Source organism: Taeniopygia guttata, chromosome Z, assembly GCF_048771995.1.
Source record: "Taeniopygia guttata chromosome Z, bTaeGut7.mat, whole genome shotgun sequence".
NCBI lineage: Eukaryota > Metazoa > Chordata > Aves > Passeriformes > Estrildidae > Taeniopygia > Taeniopygia guttata.
Genome location: NC_133063.1, coordinates 17,437,748 through 17,465,286, shown reverse-complemented (window position 1 = coordinate 17,465,286; position 27,539 = coordinate 17,437,748). Strand labels below are relative to the sequence as shown.

The window sequence follows — 27,539 nt, the reverse complement described above, 5'->3', positions numbered from 1 at the left end:
CATTTGTTCCCTGGTATTGCTTTATACTGCTGCTCATTTGTGCCCAAAAGACAATACAGCTTAAGACTGGCTCAAAATCAGATGCATTCCTAAACATTTCAGCAATAGCATAAATACTCTGAGACATATACTCTCCTCTAGCTCAACTGATCCTGTGAGAGGATGAAATAGATGTTAACGGATGACAGCTTGGCATTCTGCCTGTTTTATGCTTAGGACTTACAGAAAATTCCAGGAGGGATGTGGGAAATCAAGAGACTTCATATAAATGTACCTCCTACACTTTCCGTGTAGTTTTCTGAAAATTGAGATATTTTTGGTCATGGAGACTTCTGCAACTGCTGGGTTCTGTAATAAACTCTGTGGGGCTGCTATAGAAAGAAAAGTTAGTCAAGGGCATATACTGAAAAATTACCCTGGTCTTGGAGAAATGGAGAGCATTGTAAGAGCATTCTCCATTTCTCTTTTTCTTGTGAGCATGGAAAGAAAATCTGAAGATGTTTTTTCTGTCTTACAAAAAAATTTTATGCTGCAATCAGATAGGACACTCTTCCTTTATTGCCATGTATTTTCAGCATCCCCAAAAGCTAAAATTTAGGTAACAAATCCGTGGTTTTCTTTTTAAAAATAACAACAAAAAACCAGCCAAACCAAACATCAAAAACCACCAAAACCCCACAAAACAATCAAAAACGCCAATCAAACAATCCCTCCCCTCAAACAAGTAAAAACAACAACAAAAAACCTACCAAAACCCCCCAACACCCCACTGCCAAAAAGCCCACAAAAACAAACCAAACAAACAAACCCAACAAACAAATGGAAAGATAACAGCATATTTATTTACCAGACAGGAGAAAGAGCAGGTGCTGGCAAGCAAGAAGCAATAGGGAAGCAGAGATTCAACTCTCAAGCATCTCATCTTTTTCCAAGACTACAAGCATAATCTCATAGAGGTACTTCATGGAGATATAAACTGGCTAAGATTTAACAAACTGCTTATTTCTTTGTAGCAGCATACCCCAAGCAAAGCAAACCAAATTAAACAAAAGGTTAGAAGGAACAAAATAACTCTCTGTAACAGAGATGTATGTTATAGCTTAGGGAACCAATTATACATTTTCTAACAAGTGAATGAGTTTCAGTCACAAGTAGCTTTCTGAGTGTACAACTTTTCAACAAAAGTGACAGAAAAAAAAAAATCAGAAAAAGGTGAAGAGAAAAAATAATAGAAAGATAGGGGAAAAATATAACCAAACCTAATCTGGATTGATCCAGAGTTTAAAAAGATCAATTTTTGACATCTTTTGCAAATGACATTTCAATATCACAAATAAGTAACTTGGCTGAAGTGCAGTGAATGCCAAGCTTGTACAGACAGCTTACATAACTGTATATGTGATGCCCCAACTTGCAGCATTCCTGAGTAGCGGAGCTCTGGATATACACAGTGAAATAAATGGAAGTGGATGGCTAATGTTAGCATTTAGCTGAATACCAAATAGTTTGAAGTCCCATTACAAAAAATTTACATGCAACACCAATGAACACATTCATATTGTATTTTGTTCTTTTCTTTATTTTTCTTCTCTTTTTCTGTTACTACACTTCCCTCTTTCTCATTTCCAATAGCAGGCCCATTTTAGTTAACTCCCCTGCAATGAGTGGAAACTGAGAAGTCCAGCACTTTGTAGTACAGGACTGTTCACATCAAAACCCCTTCCAATACCTCACTCTTCTGTTTTATATTGTTCTTTTCCCTTATATTTCTACTTGCTTCTTGAACATAACTCTATTTCAAAACAGCCTTTCTATTCAGTTTGTTGTTTATACAAATTCACCATCCTTTTTTACCTCTCCCTTTTCTCTTTCTCCCGATTAAATTCCCTCTTGAAAGCATACATTTCTCTCCGTCAGTTTTATGATGTGTCTGATACAATCTTTTTCTCCTTAATTCTGCTGAAGCCTGAAAATAGCTTGCTGCAAAAGGTCTTATTTAGTGTTCTGTTTTCATGGCACTTCCACTAGAGTTCTTAGGAATGCTGATTTAGGACACATCTTGGCCAATCATATCTTTAAAAATAAATATTGGAATTTTGGCAAATGCAAATCCATGATACATGAAGAAAATGACTTTTGCATAGGCACCTGAATTAGGATGGCACTTCTCTCCCCTCTTATCCACTAAACTCAAAACTGATTATCTCTCCCATTTTCTAAAAAAACAGTGGACTGTAAATAACCAATGAGAACATACTGTACTATGATTTTTACATAAAACATCCCAGAAAAGTCTGTAGGGAATTTTATTCCAAAGACATACAGCTCTGCAGACAGATTTCACTCAGTTGATGCAATTTACTGTAGTATATATTTGCTTGAAACATTATCATATATAAACAGTTTCTGAAAAAAAAAAAATCTTTGTGTGGTTATCATTATTTCTCTAAATGTTACAGTGAATATTGCATGCAATATGTTTCTTTCAGTTATTTTAATAATATATTAATTAAATTATGCCTAAATTATGGAGAATACTAAATACTTTTGAAGTTTTACTTTTAATACTCTAACCATTGCTACAGCACTGGTAATGCCTTTTTTCTCAACCAGGTCAGAATAAGGAGCTTATTTTCATAAACACGTAGAATTGTTTTACAAATTGTAGTGGAACATGATGACATTCTTCAAGCCATGGAATAATCTGTAGTTTAAATTATTCTCAGTGGAAGTTAATCAACTATATTTTGCCTTCACTGACATTGCTGTTTTAATCTTCCTATTCCAAGTACTCATGTGGGAGAGTAACATAAACTGAATTTTCAAAAATTGGCTATGGCTACAAGGAAACTAGTATTCTAAATAAAATATATAGATTTCTGAATGAGAAAATTCTGTGGAAGTGTTGCTAATCTTTACTTTTTTTCAATACACTGTTAATTTTAATTGCTAATGTCTCAGTATTTTAGTGGGTATATCTAAAAAAGACATCTGGTGCAGTACTGTGTATATATTACATTATATATTATATATATAATGTATAGCATATATATAATATGTATATTGTATAGATAATATGTATAAATAATAATATATATTATATATATAATGTATATATTATATATATACATATATATTATATAGTATAATATATATTATAGGTTTCCATACATTAAGCACAACAGTTAAGATGGTATTTCATGTATCACCTTTCCATTTTCATAAGTATTCCTACAGAGAGAGTGTTTTGTTTAATTAAAAGGAGAAGTCTGGCTAGCTGACAGACACTTCTAATAACAGTACTTGAACAGCTTACATAATACACAGAAAGAAAACAATAACAGGTTTAATATAACGTCCTAAACAAATTAAATTAATTTCTCCTTGGCCACCAGTGGAACTCTTTCCAAAAGTTAAGTGTCTTTTCTTCACAAAGATGATACCAATGTATGGCATTGTGCCCTATTAATACATGGGTTCTCTAATGCCATTACTTCTCTGTGCCACTAGACTGTGCTGCATTTGTTTATATTTGTGCTGCCACTGCATTTGAGTATCTGGCCTCAATTCTTGTGCATGGTCTCTCCCTTCAGATTATTCCAGTTACTTTCAGTTCATTCCAATTAATTACCAAATACAGTTCATTGTACAAATATTTTACAAAATCCCCCAAACAATGTGCACTGAAGTAAGCAATGCTTTTCATAGCCAGCTGATGCTTCATTCTTCTTCCAGACCGACAAATATGAAGGACAACAGAGCACCAGTTTCACCATTCAGCCAGGACCTGAAATGTAATATTTATTTTCATTTTCCATCTTGTTTAGAAAAGCAAAACCAGTACTGCACTGCTGACATGCACACATGATCAAGGAAAAATGTGTCAGCAGGGAAGTCTTAGGATTTCCAAAATGCACTTCTGTGGCAGGCTCTCAAATCAAAAAGCTGACTGGCAGAAATTTACCCTCACCTAGTTAAACTAGACATATTTTCCAAGAAGGAAAGAGAAGACAAGACACATCAGTGGCTCTAAACAGCGCTTTTCATGAAAATATTGTCCTTAATTTTGTTAAATTCTGTTTTATACAGTTCATATATACTAAAATCCCTAAACTGTCCTTCTTCAAAAGATCCTTATTTCCAGTAAATCTTCTGGAAAAATATTTGCTGAACAGTTCTCAGTATTCTAGTTAACAGATACATGCCACCAGCTTTGGACTGAGACTAGTTTCCAAATCTCTCTGAAGGAAGTGTACACTTTCAATGTGTAATGCACACTAAATAATCTAACCTCCAAAAACTATGCAAGTGCATAAAGCCTATCACTCTTTACCTCCTGTTGTAGTGGGAATAATAATTTAAAACTTGCTTATTTATAAACAGCTGTGTCTTTACGTTTTACATTTGAGGTTTATTTTAGGAGAACCATAATTTCACCCAAAACCAACAAAATGTATTATGTTACCTACTTGACAGCTCATTATTTTGACAGTAGACTGAACTGCAATTTAATTTTTTTGCCTTCTTTTGACCTAACTGTTTTTCTCCCATGAATGTGTTCATTAAAAAACCCCAAAAAAACAAAACAAAAAACCCCAGAAAACCCCCCAAAAAAAACAAAACAAAAAACCCCAGAAAACCCCCCACAAAACAAAGAGAAGAAACAAAACTGAAAAAACATCAACAACTGAAACCTGTAACAAATGGATTGCTTGTAAAGATGTTTTTCCTCTAAAGGATTCCTTCAGAGGGGGAGAAAAAATTACATGTAATGTGAATGCATGTCTTCTTTACTAGTATCACTCTGAAGGATAACCTCACTTATCAATATCATGTATTAATGAACAAGAAATATGACTCCTAAAAAGAGAAATTTTGTTATGGAAGTAGTTTGCTTGTTCAGGAAACCTAAGTGACCATGTGTAACAAAAATAAATCAGTTAAATAGGAAATCACCTGAGGAACATCTATAAATAGACTGCTTTACAGACTGATTTTGTAATAATAATCAAAATTGCCCTTTAAATTATATTTCTTTTTAATCATACTAAAATATTTATTACCCTGTGTAGCAGATTCATGCACAAATACAATAAAAATATATGTATTTTCCTGATCTTTACTTAAAGATCTTTCCAATCTTTGCTTGGCCACTATTTACTAGCAACAACACAGCAATAAGCCTAAGCATAACAATTAAACAAAGTAGTTTATTGGTAATTGGCAGAAGAACAATATTTTTGAATACTTTTTATGTGTCAGCTTCAGCAGATAAAACATGTAGCATATCCACAAACACTGCTTTCCAGCAAATATTTATAAGCAAACAGCAGTATTCAAACACTGAAAAACAGCAGAGTGACAACTGGAAGGTGATTTTACTGAAATTTCCGAGCAAGAAGATTTTTTGTAATTTGGCATGCTTCTTATGATATTGATTCCCTGTGGCCTTTATAATCATTTACAATCCTAAATCACTGAGTTTCCAAGGGACACATAACAAGCAGTCTTAAATTCAGTTTGCCTTATTTCTGTGAATAGTCTTATAAACCCTAACTCAGCTGCTCACATACACAAGGCCCACGACAACTCTTCATAAATGAGTTTGTCAAGCAAACACAATTACTTGATGCTTACTCTTTAATAAGTATGTGGTTTTAAATGGCCATGATCCAGATATAATTAAAATGTAAATTTAAAATCCAGATTTTAAATTTATGTTTTAAAAAATTATTGCATTTTTGTGCAGCAGTAAAAGAGTAGATCCTCCATAAAAATTGTATACATGCATTTTAATTGGCAATTCATCAAAATAATTCACAATTAACAGCAAAGTAACAACATTTAAGTCAAGCTAAATTAGCGTATATACTTGTAGCAGAGGCAGAAACAGCTGTTAAGCTGTTTGCATAAACTTCCAGAAGAATGTGTCTGGAAAAGTTAAGCACAAACATTTCTGTTTCACAAAAAATAGTTCCAAGACTGAAAAAATGCAGAGGGCCAAATATCTCATTAATAGGACCACTCAAGTGAGTAAGCATTATTCAAACAAATAAGGACCAAGCCATCACAGCTGTACTGTATTCTCAATCCTGTGCATAAATTAGAGTTTTTAATATGCTCATGAAACCAATATTAGAAACAAACAGGGAAATGACACAATCCAAAAGGCACCTTCTGTCTGCCACCCCCAGTGACACTGTAATGTTTTATTCTCCAAGCTGCACTGTAGACTTTGCCAGACTGCATACAGAATCAGAAGAAAAAACAACACTGAACTTTTTTAAACACAGAGCACAAAGAACAACATTTTGACATCTACAGCTAGTCTATGAAAGTCATTATGGAAAGCCCGAACTGTGCTAAATGTACAAAGCTGTTAAAATTACTGTTTAAAGAAACTGATTTTAAATTCAAATGTATCAGTTTTTTTTAAATTTACACTTTGATTTAAGTTGATATAACAGGTTTATTACTAAGCTCAACAGCAACTGATCTAAGACAGATCTTAGAACTGTAAAACAATGTATGACCACTAACATACTACTGTTATCTCATGATTGTGTAGCAATGCTCAGACTTTATATTTTTCAATTATTTCAGTTTTGAAACTGGAGCAACTAATATATGTAGCACAATTTACCATAAACATAAGACCTGTGATTTCCCTCATTAAAAGCAAAATTGACACGGTCATGGATGAAAGGGCAGTGTATGGACTACAAAACAACTAGTTAACATAAGCCATTATACTGCTGTACTAGTAAAGCTCATTTCTATTCACCAGATGATTAGTTCAATCTTTCACCCCTTTGAACAGTTTTCCTGTGTCAGGTAACCAGTGTGCACACTACCGCAGACCCTGGGCCCCGGAATTGTTTAATAAATCTCAGTACTGTTGAAGGTATACCTTACCCACATGTTTTTGAGGAGACAGGTATCACTATGATATATAGCCATATCTTCCACAGCACCCTAAAGACTTTCCACAAATTATCACAAGTACATTCTAAACAGGAATTATGACTTCCAGAATTCATGTCTACTCAAATTTTTTTTCCTGACAGATTCACTCCTCAAATGCCAAAAATAGTTTTTAACCATAAAACACCATTTAAATGACCTCTATACTACACTGTCAAATTAGAAAAATCATACCAACTTACTGCTTGCCACTGGATTTGTAAAAGACCAACAGTGGAAGTGAGATATTTTCCATACCACAAAAGAGAAATTATTCCCAGCCAGTGCACATGGTATTTTTGTAGTTTTTAAATTAACTGTCACCACACTTCCATCTAATAAAAAAAAATGCTAACTTAAAAAATAATTATATGATTAAAAAGATTTTATATAATATCTATATGCTATTAAATCATATAGTTATCAATTGATGAACTTCCATTAGGTACTCTCCTTTGATCCCCAATACTGTAGCACATTACAAGTAAAGATAAATGGAAGATACTGTATGGAATGTAAGTATGATCCAATGCAAAGTAAAAGTATTTCTGAGGTACAAAGGGGCACTCATGCTTTCCCTTTTACTTTTGTTCATTCTAGAGGGGTGTCACTGTTTATTGACTATATACATCTGTATTTTTTTTTCTTTTATGTGACACAGTTTATTACTGACATTTATTAAATTTAACTGGGAACACCTAACACCAGAAACTTGTGCTTTATCACATATCAAGGCATCCCAATGAAGTCAAATAACATCATTCAATAAAGGAGTTGCTAGATGCACTACACTGTGAGGACAAATTGGTTCTACAATGGTGGTGTAAGGTCCTAAGTCCTTCTTTAAATACTCAGTGCCATCAATGTATTTTAGAATATTAATGTTACACATTACAAATAGAGATATATTTACTTTTCCTGGAATAAATTGCAAAATAATTTTCCTTTGAAGTTAATGAGTCTATAAAGATTCCCTGCACTCATCTACTCAATTATGGAGACATTCTAAGCAAGCCAGTGTCTTTGTATGTGTTAGTTAATAAGCTCGCTTAGAAATACTGCATATAGAATTTGTCTGATCACTTTTCTAATTTCCTACAAATATTTCAGTCATGCTAAGAAAATGGAATAGCTACATAACATCATGCAACATGCCTTATTGCTTATACTGACAGCAACAAGAAAAAACTACACAGAAAACTCACTTAAATAACTTGGCTTCAGGGGGTTGTAGTGCTCCTTTTTTTTAAATGTAACAAAAATGCTTTTAGTAACATTTAAAACTAAAAGTATAACTATTACTACTGTAATAAGTGGACTTGGATACTAATGTCACTTTCACAACTCGAATAGTTACAATTGCAAAATTGACTTTTGTATGTGTACGAGTAGCATGTTCCCTGTGTAGAAGTAGCTATTTTGACACTTTTTTTTTGCCACAACTTTCCACATTTGCATAACAGCTGCATTATACACAGAATTGACTAACTTTTAATAGCTTTAAACTTTACAAATAATTTTAGTAAGAAATAAACTGGAACGGAAAATGTAAGTCTTCTTTTTAAGTTAAATAGCACAATCATTTTAGTGCTTTTTTTGTTCTCTTTTTCTAAAAAATATACTGAAGTACACATACTATGTTCTTAACTCCCTCACAGGATGTTGCTGGGAGTGGGACAGATGGAAGGAAGACTGTGATGAACACTCACTGTAAATTTCTTTTACACCTATGTTTCCCTCCATAAAATACTGGTATATAAGTCATCAACTCCAAAAAAATTTCCATTTTCCATTCAGAAGGAAATATCAGGACCTCAGTGTCCTGTATATTGTTCTGCTGTGATTCAGTGTGGCAACATATACTTAATGGAGTTGAAATCAAGGTTTGAAGTGCAGAAAATTATTATTTTGGATAGAACATGACCAATGACTGCAACAACAGCTGAAAATGTTAGCTTGGCTTCCACGGAATGGGACAACTGACAGTCTGTGTGACTGACCAGTGCTTTGAAATTCAGCAGGCAGTAACACAGGCTGGGTATTTTCAGGCACTTTTTGGCCTCCATCTCCAGTGTGGAGCAGTAATGAACCACAGCAGCCACTACACATCCCAGGTATGTTGTGCTAACTGCATCAACTGCAGCTTGGAAGGATCACAGTACAGCTGGGAAAGTTTGAGGGAACAGCTCACATGTTCAAGACTGAGCGCTTCCTCCTTCAAACCAAGTGCAAATACAGTTGAAAACAGCTACACTCTTACAAGAAGGCTCACAGCTCTCTAAAAGCACCAAATCATGGGAGCTCATAATCTGTGAACTGTAACACTTGTTTATTTCCATTATTTGAAAAGCCACAAAGACAGATGCTCCATTAACATGTAATGCTCCTTCTTAATTGAGGTGTTATGAAGCACTGCTCTTGCATGCACACACCCCTGTTGTAAAACTTCACTTTACTGACTTCTTGTACATGAGTTTCAAACAAGAATAAAAGTTGCCTGTTTTTCTCCTCCATCCATCCCAGCCCTTTTTCCCCCACCTGTAAACTCCCTATTGAGTTCATAAATTCGATGCAAATACTAGTGTGCATTCTAGGGGCAGAGCTGCACCACTTCACAGTGGCTGAAAGCACAGCTAAAGGGGTGGTAGAGATGGCTACGGAGCTGGGGCAGATCTAGCAGATGTAACCAGATGCACAACAAGATCTGCTTCTTTCTCCCTGCCCAGCACAGCTAGACCATCATGGGCCTTGTTTAGAAGGAAAGCATTTGAGGAGATGGAGGACATAACTCCTCACCTTTGTGTAGGCCACGGCTCGTGAGGATGAACTGCCCACAGAAAGGGGAGTTGGGGCTCCTGACTAGGGGTCACTGGATGGGCACGTTTTGAAAAACAACCCCTGAGACAATGACTGGCTTTAATCAAATTGGAGGCGCTCTGGTGCGCAGAAAAACACAGAACGAAAAAACCCAAACAAAAAGCACAAATATTACCAAAACCCACAAAAACCCATACTCAGACAAATAGCAAACCTCCAACCCAAGCCACAAAGCTGCAACAGGGGACACTTTACAGAACTGAGTGTTTTCGCTTGTTTCCTGTTGCTCTTAAGAAAAACAAACATCTTTTAGCAAGTTATTGCCAGATGCCCCACAACCAACAACCTAACAAAGAATGCTGGGGGAAAAGAAGGTCTTTTTAAGTCGATCTGTGCAAATGTCATAGCTACAATTCCTTTAAAGCAAGTTACACACGTGTGATTTGTTATTGCTGTTAACACATGCTGTTACAGGAGATGACATCAAACAAACTGAAATTCTAGCTAGAAGTTCTTTATAGTATGTGTGTCCCGTCCTTAACAGAAGATCAAGAAATCTGCATGCAGCGCAGCTGTCACCCCAAGCGTGTCCCACTTCCCATACGCCCTTCTCCTCAGTTCCAACACTCCGGTACAGACTACTTTTTGTCCCTTATACCAAGCCATGGGTGAGGCAAGCAACCCCGCTGCCAAACTGGGTGACAAAGGACAAGGTGGAAGGTGAGGAGCGGAGGAGCTGTGTAAACCCCGCGGACGCCCGAAGCTGGCAGGGGTTGTTCTGGCTCCGGTGTCGGTGATCGCCTTGTTCGGGGATGGGGCCCGGGGGAGTCTGGTCCTGGGAAACGCGGAAACAACGCGTTCCCATGTCCTGCGCTGCCCTACACACCCACCCGTGTGCCCGGCGTGCCAGCACGCAGCCTCTCTCCAGCCCCACCGCACAAGCAGCTCTCCATGCCCGCGGTGTCCCGTCAGCGGCGATACTCCGTTCTCCGGCGGGACCCTACCGAGTGCGGCTGCAAGCCCCGCAGGAGTCTCTCCTGCCCTCCACGATCGGGCTGTGCAGGCAGCACAGGCTCGGGGACCCCAAGACACCTGCGGGCACGGGGCTCCCGGGCAGAGCAACCCTTGCCGCCCAATTAGCAACCCATGGGGAACAGGGGCCTCCAGACGACGTGCGGTTAGGGAACAAAGTCCAGATAACTTTGGGGAGAAAAGGGCAGCCCCTCTCCGTGCTGGCAGCGACCCGGGACCAAGCGCCAGCGGGTTCCGCTGTATGGGACGATCTGCCGCGCCCCGCGGGCAGCTGCAGGTGCAGACCTCACGGCACAGACACTGCCCACCACCTGAGCCTCCCTCCCTTCTGCCCCCCGGCACGGGCCAGGGCGGCGCTGGGCTCCCCGGGACAGGGACGCGGCGGGTGTCCGCCACCATCTGCCCCGGAAGGCTCCTCGGTCGGGGCCGCGGCCCCGCGGGTGCGGGAATCATGCCGTCAGTAGCCACTCCGGCAGGCAGGCACCACCCATCAACTTTCTCCCCCGGACACTCTCCCTAGTACGAAATCACTTCTCCAGCCCGTTCCCCAGCGCCTTTCCCAAAAGAGAGCCGCCCCTCCCGGCCCACTTACCTCGCATGGTGTTGGTTCCCCGCTCCGCGCAGTCATGAAGCTAGGAGCCCAGGAACTGCACCGCACAAGTCCCGTCTCAACACCCGCGAAGGTGGCAGCCGCCGCAGCTCTGCACCGCCGGGAAAACCATACCTCCGGGGCGGCTCCGCGGGGCGCGGCTCCACGGGCTCCCCGCCGCCGGGCGCGCTGCTCCGGGGCGGCCGCCCCGCGACTGCCCGCGGCGGAGCCTCTGCGGGGGGCGCCTGAGCGGAGGCGAGGGGCTGAGCAGGGGAGGAGGAGGAAAGGAGTTACGTTAGAAAAAAACAGGAAAAACACGCGGAGGCAGAAGAGAGGGGGATGCCGCGTGGATGGCAGAGCATGTGCGCTTTCACATGACAACGGCGCCCCTCAGCAGCTCCCCGTTGCGGATTTCCACTGCGCAGACACAGCAACGCACGGAGCGAAAATGAGACCCAGTGAGAAAGCGGCAAAGAGGCTTATAGCGCGGGCTGGGCGGTGCCGCCGCCGCCGCCGCCCCGCCCGCTGTCAGCGCCGCCGCCAATCGCCGCGGCCCGCCCGGCTCCGCCGCCGCGGGTGGCCCCGTGCGCCGCCGCCGCTGCCCGGCCCGGCCCGGCCCGGCCCGGCCCCGCGGGCTCCGCGCGGTCCGCGCCGCAACTTGTGCTCGCCCTGGGAGCGCCGGTGGGTCCTGCCCGGCAGGCGAGGGTGAGACCGGCGTGCAGAGCTCCGGAGCTTGTAGAGAAAGGCAGCGGGCGCGGAGAGTCACCCCGCGTGGCGTTGTTTGTGAGGAGGCGGTGTCTCCGGGGAGAAAGGCGAAAGCGCTCAGTCACCACGGTGTGACCGTCATCGGGAAACTTCATTTTCCGACGGGAATGGGAAAGTTTGGTGGTGAGTCATTTTCTCATTAAAGAGTGAATCTGGACGTCGAAGGCAATTTGTTTTCTGGCGCAAGACTAGGACAAGGTTCTGCAGAAACCAATGTGTTCTGCGGCCGGCAAGATTTTCACGACTCAGAACTTTCCCTCTGATTAACTGATAGACAAACTGATGTTTGTTCCCGGAAAAAAAAAAAAAACACAACCAGACAACAACCCCCCAAAACAAACAAAAGAAAAAAAAAAAAAAACTCGGCAACAAAAAGCACCCAAACAAACACAAAGACAACGAGATCTTTTCAATTACTGTTTTTTTGTGGTTTTTTTTTTTCCTCCTGTATGATAGCTCATGGAACAAAACCGGAGCTCAGTAAGACATCTTAAAACAATTCCCTATTATCAAGGTTTACAGTTCCTAGCTTCTAAAATGAAAAAAAAAAAAAAAGCTTCTGATTTAACTAAAATGTATGTATCCATACAAAGTTACTATATCGACCTCATAAATCAAAATGGGATACATATTTCATACTGTTTAATTAAGTATGGACATAGCAAAGTAGACTTATTTGTTCCTACATGAATTATCACACTAAGTTCTATTATGTCTGTTTTGCAAGAAATCATACGTTTGATGACTTTTGCTATCTTACGATTTATTGTAGGAAAGATACAAAGTGAAATGTTAGTGCAAACTGGCATAGCTTTGTTCTTGGGGAACAAGGTTACAGGGTTTAGTGGAAGCAAGTTCTTGTGGTTAGCCTCTTTCAAACACCTGTTTGAATTGCAACTGACAAAGACATGAAAGAATCAACTCTGCCAGTATTGCAAATGTCTAGATTTACTTGACCATGGTGAATTTTAACTGCATTCACTGTAGTGAAGACAGGGTCAGTTAAAAAAAAGAAAAAAAAAGAAAATTCTTAGTTCCTAAGATACTAGATGGCATTTATATTCTTGACCATTGTATTTGTGCAATTTATATACTGCATGCAAAGTTGTTAATACTTACGTGGGCTCTCATCCAGAATCTTTTACCAATTACTTGGCTTTTAGTCTACTTATATCAGCACACCTTTCAGTAACAGTTACGTGTTCTCCATCTTTTCACTTCACAAGACGTGGAATTTACAGTGGCATGTTTTCTTTTTAATTGGGATTTTAGCAGATGTGGTTGGTGCTAGTTAGGCTTGCCTCCAGGATTCTCTTCTATGGATTTTCCCACAAACCATCTCTTCAATCTGTTCTTCATGCTCAAAAGTTTCTGAGGTAACTGCAATAAAACAACTCTTATGCATCACTTTGCAAACCGTGTTAGGAAGTCTCATCTCATAATAGGTATAATTTACCTGATATCTAATATGGAATTTGATGAATAGTGCTTGTGGCTCTTACAAAAGCAACTAGGAGAGATAGCAGAGATTCCATCTACTTGTTGTATTGGAACGAGAACTTTTTTTTCCCCTACTGGAGATTCATCAACAGCAGGAACAAAAGACAGATGAATTATAAGATGAGGCACGCACTCTCTTTTCATATTGTCAAAACATCTTGTTCTTGGTTATGTCAACATGATTTTTAGATTTAATTGTTTTCAAGCTGCATCTTAACACCAATCAAAATTTATTAGGTAAATAACAAGCTGTCTAGTTGCTCTGCTGTGCACTCAAAATACCTTACACTATTACAGTGGTTCTGGGTCATCTTTATATGGGATTTGTGTGGTGCTTTTGACAATGGAGAAAAAAATCTCATTATTCATTCTTAGCTTGATTTTGAGAACAATATTCTTTTTCTTTTTCTTTTTCTTTTTCTTTTTCTTTTTCTTTTTCTTTTTCTTTTTCTTTTTCTTTTTCCTTTTCCTTTTCCTTTTCCTTTTCCTTTTCCTTTTCCTTTTCCTTTTCCTTTTCCTTTTCCTTTTTCTTTTTCTTTTTCTTTTTCTTTTTCTTTTTCTTTTTCTTTTTCTTTTTCTTTTTCTTTTTCTACAAAACCCACATCATTTGGCCCCTGGAATCCATTTACATTTCTTATTATCATATTGAGTGGCAATTTTTATTTATCCATTTTTAGAAGCCTTGGTAGACTTTTAGTTTATTCATCTTTCTTGTTGCAATATAGTATATGTGCAATGATGTCTGATATAACTTCTTCACTGGCTAGAGCAATTTGTTAAATTTAATTTTTAAAAATATTTATTATTAAATATTGTATACTAAGTACTAGTAAGGGTGGTGAAAGAATTATGACATGTTAATAACATATGTGAAATTCACACTGAAGTGTGAATTTCAGTGAGAGCCAGAGAAATTACAAATACTGTATTTAAAAACACAAAGCTACTTGAAACTGTTATATATTGAAGCAGGTAAATGACACACAAGAAAGCCACATGATCTGAAGTCATACAGAAATTTAGAGAATATTAAAAAACTTAACACATATTTTCAATAGTTAAATAAACGGAGTAGTACAATTTATCCCACTATTCTTCAAAGATGTTAGTTATCATAGGTTTCAAAGAGAGCCTTTTCGGGTTTTTCTCATTTCAGGTGAGTGATTCATAGAAGTTTAGAAAATGTCAGACAAATATAGTTTAAATATAACAAATAATTTGTTTTGCTTCAAAATATAAACTAATATTTTATGGCTAAAGAGCTATATTATTGCTATTGTATTTTCACTGCAAAATAACAGTGAGGAATTGCTTTTCAGAATATTCACTTGCATTAGCACCTTTCCAAGGCTCTTTGGATCACAATCTTCTAAGACAGTATTTAAGGCTACCTACTTTTATCATTTTAATAATTTTCTATATGTTCATTAGAGCTGTAGCAAGTTATGCCTAATTTAGTTGCTTTATTAAAAAGTACTGAATGAATAGTCAAAGCAAACTGTATCAGGCAGGTCCCATTTCATTCCCCTGAGTATCAAAGGCTAATTTCTGTTGGCATGAAAGGAAGCCAGATGCACCATATAGTCAAAATTTATTTCTTAGATTCAATAGGACTAGCATTGGTCACAATTTTCTTCATTTCTTTTGTCTACATCTTCATTGCCAAATATTCCTAACTTCACATAAGTAATAAAGATTTTCCAATTTTTAATTTTATGACTTTTGCACAAAGTTAATAACAAGCTCAAGAATATGAGCTTCTCTCATGCATTCCTCACTTTAGATTAACTTTCTGAAATTCTTCCTATCTCATTATGCTGCCTGCAATCTAAAAACATGCACATTAACTATACTGCCTTTGTCTCCTATAAAGACTTATAACCATTATGCAATTTCAAACCATTTCCACGGAATATTATTAAATTCAAAACTCTGCATTTACTTCCAAACTAGTAAATTTATTTCAAAAGCAGCCCTAGAAAATCCTGACACAATAAGCAATTGAAAAGTCTTTAATTATTCCAATTTAATTTTAAAAGCTAAGAATTTAATGTATTATGCATGATAGGACAACCAGAAACTTGAAAAAATTAAATGAAAAACCATGCTTGACTTTTTCCTCTGTCTTGTGAAATGAAAAGCAATCCCTAGCCACAAATAAAGAAGCTCAACTCCTGTAAATACTTCATGACATCTATTTCATTCTCTATCTTCTTCCCGGCATTAATGGCAGAAATTGTATTGTGATTTCCCCTGCTTTACATGGAGTGTCAATCACTGGATCATGTTATAAAATGTCCCAATTAAACATATCTTGGAACAGAAATGGATACTAGCTGAGGTACTAGATACCATCACCATCTCACCTCCTGACAAAATGTTCAGCATGTGAAAATACTGTCTGTTAAGGATATAATTGTTGTATTAAATGTAGAACACAAAAACTTTGAAATTATATTTCAGATTCTAAAACCAAGCCAAGAAAGGAGCTAAATTCAACAGTAGTACCTATGCCCAAGTGACCTGAAGTTTGCTCTGGAGGAACTACAGCATATTCAAATATTGATGAGAGAGGAGGCAGCAGTGAAAGACTGTCTTCCTGCAGAAAAATCCTGCCAAGAGGCAGTGACCTTTCAGGATTTGCATCCATGTTCTCCATCTTTGGAAGGTCCAAGGGTTCCTCAGTTGTTTTGAGGCAATCCAAGACCAAGAGCAGGCTTTAATGAAGGAGATAGAAAGATAAGAGTTGGAAGGAATATGTGAACAAAAGGAAGTGCTGTAGGAAAGAAGCATGAGGCAGAAGAGCCGCCTTCAGATCAGTGCTTCAAATCCTCCTGGCAGCCTCTAAGGCACTAGACACTAGCCTGGGAATGAGACTCTGAGTATCTTCAAATGTATAGTGCTCTAATGAAGTAATTTAAAGTTTAAATGTGAGCATATATTACAAGCAAAAACTTTTCTCTTTAAATGGATATTGACCGTCCAGCTAACTATTCTTTTGGCCTCATGGAAACAATCTGATTTTTAAATATTTTAATACTATTTTACTGGAAAATTGCAAACCCAGAAGAGAGTTATTTTATTAATCAGGGAATTAATTTTCTGGTGGAATCTCAGTACTCCTTACTTATGAACTACAGTTTTACATTATAAAGTCAAAGAATTTGAAAGCTTTATTTTAAATTCTTTTTCATTGTATGCAAAATTGATAACTATTATTTCTGAGTTAATATCTGTTTAGAAAATCATACTGTTTAGTATATCAGAGCTGTTTACACAGATTTTTAAACTTGATCCTTTGCTATGAGTAGCATGTAAAAGCATATGCATGTTAGTAATTCTCTTTTAAAAGAGGTAAAATAAAGGCAAACAGAAATATTGTGTATTCATTTCAAAACAGAGTATCACTGAAATTAGAATCTTGGATATAATGGATAACAAGAAAATGAAACAGAAAAATTTACTGGGCTTAACATTTTGGACTTTATAGGAACTACAAAGCATATTGACTGAGTAATTCATAACATTCTTTTGATCATTCAGTTGTTTATTATTATGTCACACTAAGTTAGTAGTACCTGCAGAACAAGCCTGGTGGTAAAAAGCTAATTTGGACTAAGCAATTTTTAAAAGGCTATATTTCATGGTTATAAACTGATAAATATGTATTTATTTCTAATTTTGACTAAATTGAGAAATATTTAGGTTTCAATATGTTGCCCTTCTTTCAGCTTTTGGAGAATTCATATCTGGTGTATACTGTTTTAGACTTACCTCATGTGCACATTGAGTCCACTGCTACAGACCATAGCTTTAGCTGTAGCTCGTAGCAGCAGCTGAAGTTGAGGGTGCTTAAGGGCTTCTCTTCAAAAGTGCCCTTTCTAACTTTTCTTCTCCTTCCTTCCTTCCTTCCTTCCTTCCTTCCTTCCTTCCTTCCTTCCTTCCTTCCTTCCTTCCTTCCTTCCTTCCTTCCTTCCTTCCTTCCTTCCTTCCTTCCTTCCTTCCTTCCTTCCTTCCTTCCTTCCTTCCTTCCTTCCTTCCTTCCTTCCTTCCTTCCTTCCTTCCTTCCTTCCTTCCTTCCTTCCTTCCTTCCTTCCTTCCTTCCTTCCTTCCTTCCTTCCTTCCTTCCTTCCTTCCTTCCTTCCTTCCTTCCTTCCTCCCTCCCTCCCTCCCTCCCTCCCTCCCTCCCTCCCTCCCTCCCTCCCTCCCTCCCTCCCTCCCTCCCTCCCTCCCTCCCTCCCTCCCTCCCTCCCTCCCTCCCTCCCTCCCTACCTCCCTCCCTCCCTCCCATAAAGAACCTTTTCCATCACATAATGTGCACCTACTCAATGACACTATTCCTGATTTATATACAGTTTTTGTTTTTTTCCCCTGCTATGTTTGTAAAGAATAACCACACCAAATCCATATAAACACTGTAGGGAATAACTGCTACGTATTTGCACTGTAGACACTCCAAATACTTTGAAAATTGTATACGTCCATTACCTCCTATTTTTATAGCAAAGTAATAAAATTGTTTTCAGCATAGCTAGCCTTAAAATTGATATCCCAAAGTACATTTATTTTCAGATAGTTGGAAAAAATATGCTTAAATAAAAACAATCTGGCCAGGAATATTGAAAGAGCCTATTGTTTGCCTAGTTTTTGAAACAGATGAAAATGGAATCAGGTTTTTGAAAATACACATATTAAAAAGCAGATTTTTTTAAATCTTAAAGTATACTTTCAAAGAGAATAAAAGAGCTTACAGATTGCTTACCCCTATTTTTGGCATGATACATTTACAGTCGAGTGCAAAGCAAACATGATAGTTACCTCAGATAACAAAAATAATTGCCAAAAGCAGAAACTACTGTTGATGCTCCCTTTTCATTTCAAAGAGCGGTTTCTCTTATAAAACCATTAGCACCATTTTAATTATGCAGTTAATTTTTCCATCCAGTTCATAGGCCAATCCCAAGAGGGAAAAAAAATGGCCCCAGCTCTATCCATTATGTAAGGCAGGCAGATTTAAGAAGACTTTATTGAGAAAGTAATGCAAATGCTTAGGATTAAACATGTGGTTATGTGCTTTTTTGAATTAGAATCTGTGTCAGAATGCTTATTTAGCTACAATTCTGATATTAAGAAAATCTTCTTGTGTTGGCTGACCTGATACAGAAGGTGGCATTTTTTTGAATGTTCATTTTGTTTTATACATTTATGGTAAGATACATTGAGTATATAAATATTTGTATGAGAGACATTGATTAGCTAATAAACATTTTGTTTCTTATTTCCAAAATTATTTTTGTGATGCCTATTGTGATATGACTATGACTAAGACCAAGAGAAAACTTCTAGATACAGTGATGTAAAAACTCCAAACCACTAATACTTGTGAACAGATGTGCACAGATGAGTTCTCATAAGATGTATTTGAAGCTAATAAATGCTGGTATAAATTGAGTTCTTGGCACATACACTACCCCATGCTATTGTTACTGTGTGTCACTACAGCATGAAAGTAGAAAATATTTAGATAATTCAACTATTAAAGATGTTCCAACTATTAAAGATGTTGAAACCTCCAGCCACAGCTGGCTCATGGGCTGATAAATGCACTGGTTGGACAAAAATAACAAGACCAAGGAGCTAATATTCCTTTAAATCTCTGTTCTCCAGGATGACCACTTGCACCTGACAAATTGCAAATGTTCTCCACTGGTATCTTCAGTTTAAATCCCTGGAACAGGAAAATATAAAAGCCCACCAGGACACTGTAGCATAAAGACGCAATATGGTTTTAAATGAAGTATTTTGGGTACTGGCAACAGTCAAGCTGTGATAGCAGAAAGCTTACTCTGTGCAAGAAGTTTATTCTGCTGCATGGGCATGTTTAGCAGCCTGTTCTACACTTCGTGCTATTGTGAGGTGGCTGCTATGCAGTATTTTCCATAATACCTGGCAAAATGTATCCAATAGAGCAAACGCACAAAAAAACACTTAACTGGGCTAGAAATACACTGCACAAGAATAAATGTAATACAATTAAACATGTAATTAAAGGTATATTATACACTAAAAAACTATAAATGCATAGTTTCTTGTAATAACTTCTGCCTATTCATTATACCACTTCCCCCTTTCTCAGAACTTTTCTGTGTAAAATGTGGCTGGTCTTGAGATGCGTGCTCTCTAGAAAGAAAACATTCACATGAAAGAAATGAGGCATTTCTAAAGGAACACTACTTGTTGTGGGTCATGTGTGCAAACGAAAAGTAAAATCTCCAAACTTACAGATACTGCAAGACTCTCATTAAATGAACAACTTCAAGATTGCTGCTGCTAAAAGGACACAATGAAAAACCAGCTAATGTCTCTCTTTGCTGTTAATGCCAGTGACAACAAGATCCTGGATCCCCTAGGCCCGTGGTAGCTTGCACTGCGTTGCAGGGAGACAGCTGATGTGTCAGAATGCATTAACTTTCTTGGCAGGTGGGGAAGGAATGACTGTACAAAGAGGTATTAGGTGATTAAGCAGTATGAAGGCATGATAGTAAGTTCAGTTAACAGAAGGATATAGAGACATTTGGAAAATGTTCATGTAACAACAGCAGGGACACAATTTTTAATACAGAAAAAATAAGAAATAAAGGATAGGTTAAAACTCCTATATTCACAAATTAGGGATTGTAAGCAATGATTAGAATTAGATGGGGAAATAGAAAAGTACAAAAATAATTGCCTTGTTAACCACAACAAATTGAAATTAATGTAATGTTTATTCTCCTGTAATCTTTCCAAATGTCTACGCAAAGTAAGCGATTTACCTTTTGTGCAACAGAGACTCACACTGCTATCCATTATGAGTATTAAAGTCACTTATTTACAAGAACAACAGTAGAGAATAATGAGGAAGATAAGTACCAACAGTCACAGGAACAAAAATTAAAAACAAATGAAATTAAGAAATATCCTTAAAACCACTGTAGGATACCTTGATGTCTTACTTTATTACATTATGTTTTGTATAACACGATTTTGTAACTTTGCCCAGGACACTGCACACATTCATGAGAGAAGACAAGAGAGAGGGAATACAGAAGAGGATGGAGGCTGCATGATTCTTCTTATAAATATTTTGGGTTTTAGAAGAACTTGCATATGTTACACAAGTTCTTTCTACTCTGTGCAATGACAGTAGTCTGACCAGACTAAAAATGCTTGGAATCTACAGAAGTAGTAATTTTTTTGAAGGCTGAGAAGTGTTAAATTTGAGAAAAGATCTGAAAGCTTTTTCTTTCAGCTCCTAAAGAAGTCTGTAAGCAATTAAAATTTTTATTTATTTGCAAATAAAAAGTACAGTGTTTACAATTTTTAGAGAATAAGTATTTTCTTACATCATTGTATGATAAAGTATGATAATTCCTATACTTCTAAAGGCTCGATAGAATGCACAAGTACTATGCAAATATGACTTTATATATGTCAAAATAATTTTTATGAGCTTTATCTTTTTGGGGAAAATGTTATGTTAGAAAACTTTAGTAGTGTATTGTCAGCATCAGTTATGTAATTGTTATACATTATAGACATTTTTATGTCTATGACAGTATATAGATTTTCATATTCAATGTTTCTTTTAGATTGGAAGATACTAAAACAAGAGAGTCCGCTAACAAGAAATAAAAGCAATTAATGTCAAGCACTTCTAAACCTCTTCAAAATTACAGAAAATGTCAAAAGAATTATGAAAACAATATTCAAATGACAACTGTAGAAACATGCAAATTACAATCATGTCAGGTTGTTCCAGGTAAGCTCGCAAAGTCCTAGTAAGTTAATGTTTCTTTTTATTTCATTCAAAACAAGCAAGCAAACAAACAAATGGAAAAAAAAATCCACAACAAAACCAAAACCAACCAAATTAAATGCATACCAAAATTTCAAAGTAAAAAGCCATTTTCATTACTTTCTTTGTGTTAATGAACTATTCTACTGAGTCAAACATCTTCTTTAAAGAAGCAACCACTTTTCCAAATATAGAGAATCAAACACCAAACAAAGAAATTAAATCACTCCTCTGTGCGCATCCCTCTGGCCAGCTGGATCGTATGTCACATTTGGAACAGTTTCTATGCCAAATCAAACCATTCACTCCCAAATATGGTGCAGACAAAGCCAAGGGCCAGATTTCAGTTTCAGTCTTTAGCTATTTTGTTTCAGAACAAGATGAAAAGTCAGCATTGATGAATACTGTTTTGTCCATGGACATTGCACTCTTGCTCCACTAAATCTCTTTTCAAACTGGTAGGTCTTTCTGCAGCATTTTAGAGATATTCATTCATGCCTTTGCCTTGCCTGTTAAACTGCATCTCTGTTAGTTGATGCCTGACTCATAAACTTACCCTGCACAAGGATCAGTTTTATTTCCCTTCCACTCCCTACATAATTTATGTAAAGGAGGACCTAAGTGCTGGCAGCAGATAATGTGATGTTCTGCTCTAGCTGTCCTACATCTTACTATGACCCCCAGCCTGGCTAGGAAGGAATGAGCTGGTCAAAACCAGTCAAAGTCCAGTCCTATCTGGAAATAGCAGAGAAAATTATTTCTCATGGACAGTCCTGCAACAGTGTTCTGAAAGTGAACATTGTTTTGTATGCAGTGCATGGCTATTGATGGGTCAAACTCGAGCCAAAAAGTATCAGTTTAAATTCTAGTCAATAATGTCTTTATACCTAGGAAATTCCTTCCAGTTCTACCAGAATTACTTCCTGTGACTGAACTACAACCTAAAACAGAGCTGAATGTAAAACCATTGATGAGTAGGGAACTCCAACTTAGCCAGCTGTTGTATTTCCTGAGTGCCACAGGCACCACAAACAGAGGGACCTTCCACTGGTTTCAGGTAGAATTTTTAATTTTATTCAATGACTCTTTCCTTATATTTTTAGGTGATCCCAGATACTGAGGAGACTGCTGAAACCTGTGGAATGATGTATATGTCCTTTTCACAGCAGAACTTTATATGATAAGCATACATAAGTGGAAGATGTAGACTATAGACAGGTATTGAGTTTGAAATACATTTCTTTATCAATAAGGACCGTAAAAATTTGTTTCCTGTGAAAACTATATTTTTCTGAATCTTCAATTTTTCTATGCCTGTAGCTATATTACACCACTTCTCCTCCCCCATTCACTTCCCCAGTTCTTTACTCTGTAAAGTATGCTGTTTTGATGAAATGTTTCCACCAGCTGTCGGGGAAGGGGAAGGGGAAGGGGAAGGGGAAGGGGAAGGGGAAGGGGAAGGGGAAGGGGAAGGGGAAGGGGAGGGGAGGGGAGGGGAGGGGAGGGGAGGGGAGGGGAGGGGAGGGGAGGGGAGGGGAGGGGAGGGGAGGGGAGGGGAGGGGAGGGGAGGGGAGGGGAGGGGAGGGGAGGGGAGGGGAGGGGAGGGGAGGGGAGGGGAGGGGAGGGGAGGGGAGGGGGAAGGGAAGGGGGAAGGGAAGGGAAGGGAAGGGAAGGGAAGGGAAGGGAAGGGAAGGGAAGGGAAGGGAAGGGAAGGGAAGGGAAGGGAAGGGAAGGGAAGGGAAGGGAAGGGAAGGGAAGGGAAGGGAAGGGAAGGGAAGGGAAGGGAAGGGAAGGGAAGGGAAGGGAAGGGAAGGGAAGGGAAGGGAAGGGAAGGGAAGGGAAGGGAAGGGAAGGGAAGGGAAGGGAAGGGAAGGGAAGGGAAGGGAAGGGGTAACAGGACAAAATGAAAACCATATGTGATATGGTCAAGCCAGGTAAGAACTGGCAAAGCTAAAGACCTTAGTGACATTTGAGGATTTACACAATTGTCATCCCATATTTTCTTCTGATGGCATTTTAAATTCAGGTCCAGCTAAACAAATATTAATAGTGAAACTGAGAATTAATGTTTAAAATGTGGTGTCTTGGGAAGAAAAGCTGTGAGAGACATAAATCTTGATAAGTGAAATAAAGTACAATGCCTAGAGGAAAGAAATTGTGTGACATTTGGAAATAAAACCTCTCTTTTCCTTGGTACTTGGAGCTTATGAAGCTGTTGCTTGTGTAATTTTTCTGTAATTCTTCTGCACCATCCATACCAAATATTGCCTTGTAAGTGTAATCAAATGAAAATTAAAGAACAGAAGATATAGGGGTTTGGTGTACTCGCTAAGATTTCATTCACATATCAAACTAGAATTCAAACAATGCCATATACTAGTTATATTGAACTGCATATCCTGCATTAAAAAATAAAAATTATTGAATACCGAAACAAAAAACATATATACCAAGGAATTCTGGATTTTCTGTACTTTATGTTAATTTTTTTTATAAAAAGAAGAAAATCTGATCCTAAAGATCAATAAAACAGACCCTAAAGCTATATTAAACATTAACAAAATCTATTTATCAAAATATGAACACTAATAAAAAAAAATCACTGAGTCAACCATATTTGACTAGTTGACTAGCAAAAATAAAGCAAAAGACTTTTTATTTTCAAAAATTAGGAACAAAAGAATGGAGTCAGCATTCAGTAGATATGATGAAAAAATCTGCAGAAAAACATATTTATGAAGTATACAGAAAGAAAGGATCATTACACTGACTTATAATGAAATCCATACAGTTTCCACAGGTACTTGTTTTAATTAAAGCACAATTTTTAGATAAAGTAAGACTAATTTGAAATTTGTCAGCAGTGAATAATTTACTTTGTCCCTTTCTAAAGCAGCAGTAGCAACAGTTTTTACGTCTCTTATTAGAAATCTAAGATAAAATCTCCAAAGACAACTCACACAGTGTGAACTTACTGGGGATTTACGTTTAAAACTTACTCTTTCCATTCCTGTCTTTCTTAGTGTGACTTGCTGTGTATCTTTCTCTACAAAACATGTTATAGAGCTGGAAATGGTCTGTGGCATGGAAGTTATTCCTGAAGTCCTCACTCAGTGAAACACAGGTTTTGGGCAAATGGCTTTGTCCTTGAGGCCAGAAGTCTTTGGGACAAAGGTGGTGAAGCAGCCCCAGCTCTAGCTCTATTGGCACATCCTGGTTGCAGCAGCTCTTCCAATTCACAGCAAGTGAATTCATAACAAGTGTAGCCTCAGCAAAGCCTGCAAAGCCAAGGCTTTCTTTCTGCTCTTGGTTACCCTGATAAGGTTCTGAATAGATGCTGGCGTTTATTCATTCATAGCTCATACTGGTGTAAATGTCTTGGATATGAAATTAATGTTCATTCAAGCAACTTCCCACTCGTGTAATATCACTGTCCCTACTGAAATTATGGAAAGATTTGACTAGAGAGAAAACTTCAGAACTTTGTAAATATTCTGTTAGAGAATAATTTGCTACCAAATTGAAACTTGTTTGATGCTGAAGTAGAAGCAACTGTGCTGAATTTATTGGAACTGCATCTTGTTTCCAACTGCCTCATAGCTTTATTTAAAGCTCTGCATTCTATAGAGATGAATTTGGAATAATAAATGTTTCAGCCAGGCTGTGTAAAAAGTGTTAGTAGGTATTTCCTTTTACCCTAGCATGAATTTAGGAGAATCAGCTTTTATTCTCATATATACTTGATGCAACATTGCTAAGAAACATGCTGAGATATTATTCTGGCTTTTGCTTTCTATATCTGAAAATAAGAAGTGATAGCAGCACTCTCAGCAAATAAATATTCCACCTTAACTGTGTTCTGAAATTTAGATATGTGGCAATTTATTATTTAGGCAAAATTTAAAAAGTTAAGAAATGGATCTTTATTAAAAAATTATAGGGTTTTACATAATATCCTAAGGTAAAGCCAAGGATATATAACACTCTAGCAAACTGGCTGTTAACTTCATTAATGACTGATTTCCTCAGGATTGCTATTAGAAAGTAAATTCAGTGGCTTAGAAAGAAATTTCATCATTTCAGTCACTCTGCCCTCCTTTAAATAAGCTGTAGCATGATTTGAGGCATATTTGGAAGAGCAGCTGTTTTTAATTTAGACTTTCAGTCTTTATCTTTAATCTACCTTGGACTATGGATTTTCAGCAAAATAAACTGGTAAATTGGCAGCCTTAGCAAATCCTACTCTAGTTAATTCAGCAAAAAATTTAAACATTAAAATTAGGCAGAGAAAGCACAAAGATCTGAAATTATGTAGGCTCCAGTTTCAATATGGGTAGAACTGATGGCAATTAAAATTCATTTCCAATCTACCCAAGAGTATTTTCCCTGCATCTGTTAGGAACTTTTCTCTCTATGTTTTTCTTTCACCACTATTAAAAAAGAGAAATGCAGTCAAATGGAAACTAGTGTAAACTCCATGCAAACAATTCATATAGTTTCAGTATTTCTCTAGTTTACTGAAGCAATGCAAAGGATTGTACTAAGCACAATGCTTAAGAGGCAGCAGTAGATTTTGAATAAAGAGCTCTGCATTCCACTGGCAGATGAGGAGATCAAACAGAAAATATGCCAGCAGTATAGACCAATGCATTATCACCCCCTCCTTCTTGCTGCATAACTGTGCTTCATAATGTGCCATAACATTGGCAAGCACAGCTCAGAGCTTTTTAAGAACACAAGGAAGCTCATGAATAATGGTTGAATCAGGAAAGTGATAATTAAATGAGACAACTGAATGCCGGTGGAGTCCCCAGTGGAAAACACTGTTCAGTGGAGATCATCTTCATTTTCCTGGGTTTAGCGCTACAACACTAAAGATATTTTTCAAACCAACATTTTAATGAAAATATTGAAGTTCCCAAAAAGATAGGAGGTATTTTCTTGTATGTGAACTCTGTTTTAAAATTGAACATATATGATGTACTTCAAAGAGGGAAAAAAAAAAAAAGCAGCTTTCATTCTTGATTCAGTGAGATAAAATATTTTGCTGGTTTACCAAACTGGTTGACACTATTAAATTTATATTATAAAATGTGGCAACCAATAATGGGTAAATTGTAAGCATCTTGGCTTAAATGTTTGCTTCGTGTTTCTCCTTGGAGGTATTGGAGGTATAGTTAGTTTTGTTCCATCTCCAGTTTCATGACCTTAAAGCGAACATGGTTCACTGCTATTTATCAGTGGCCAGTCTCAAATTTTTATACAATAAGCATCTCTACTGTTTCCCTGTCCTGTCACCAGGCCATTCTCCTCCTAAAGTTGTGCTGCAAGGAGAGGCTGCCATGCTCCTTGCGAATTAATCAGCACACAGTGTGTCTGGGAGCCAGGAGCTGCAAGCCCTATGCACAGATCCTTTTCAGTTTTGTACTCTCCAACTAAGTGCTCTCCCCCAGTTCACTCCTGTGAAATGAGAAATGATTCTTGTTATGGAACAAAAAATTGCTTTTTGTAAAAGCACTAAAAGTCAAAGTGATTAAATGACTTGACATTAATGTGGATATGATGGCAAAATCTGACTGGAACACAGGAGTTTTTGTGACTTATGATGTAATATATATTCATTCATCCATTTTTATTTGAAATAAAGTCATAAAGTCTTGTTCCTTTATCATCTGACTTGGCATTCTTGAAAAAAAAAACAACAAAAGCCAAAACTGACTGACAATGGATCTCAAGGTTGCATTTCAAAAAATTCAGAGGTTCTTTTTAATTAGCCATTTTTATATATCTTTTTGAAAGGATATTTTTAGCATCTGAACTGTCTGAATTAAAAGATCTAGAAAAATTATTTGGGGTATGTTTTTGTTAAAACACCATACAGAGAGCATTTATCATATTTATGTGATTTTGTTCAGTAAAATTTCAGTTTCAGTTTTTGCTATGCTGGTAAATGCAATGAAAGTTTGAAGAATCCTTGTACAACAAAGGATAAAAGCTCAAAAGCTGTTATCCGTCTAAATCGAGGTGGCAGAAAAA

At 37.6% G+C, this 27,539-nt stretch overlaps 1 protein-coding gene and 1 long non-coding RNA gene across 3 annotated transcripts in view; one reads left to right on the top strand and one right to left on the bottom strand.

Annotated features, from left to right (window-relative positions):
- Positions 1 to 11,869, bottom strand: part of RORB (RAR related orphan receptor B) — a 138,446-nt gene extending 126,577 nt beyond the window's left edge. Inside the window, exon 1 of the mRNA XM_012577416.5 lies at positions 11,405 to 11,869. Within this exon, the coding sequence (XP_012432870.3) occupies positions 11,405 to 11,411 (7 nt within the window). The 5' untranslated portion in view covers positions 11,412 to 11,869. The remainder of the gene's footprint in view (positions 1 to 11,404) is intronic.
- A 116-nt stretch (positions 11,870 to 11,985) lies between these two features.
- The window catches only part of LOC140681884 (uncharacterized), a 40,856-nt gene continuing 25,302 nt past the window's right edge, over positions 11,986 to 27,539 (top strand). Inside the window, exons 1-3 of one of the 2 annotated variants that reach the window (XR_012053096.1) lie at positions 11,986 to 12,289; positions 21,298 to 21,467; positions 22,607 to 22,721. This is a non-coding gene — a long non-coding RNA (uncharacterized lncRNA). The remainder of the gene's footprint in view (positions 12,290 to 21,297; positions 21,468 to 22,606; positions 22,722 to 27,539) is intronic. The other variant, XR_012053095.1, reaches the window with a different exon arrangement.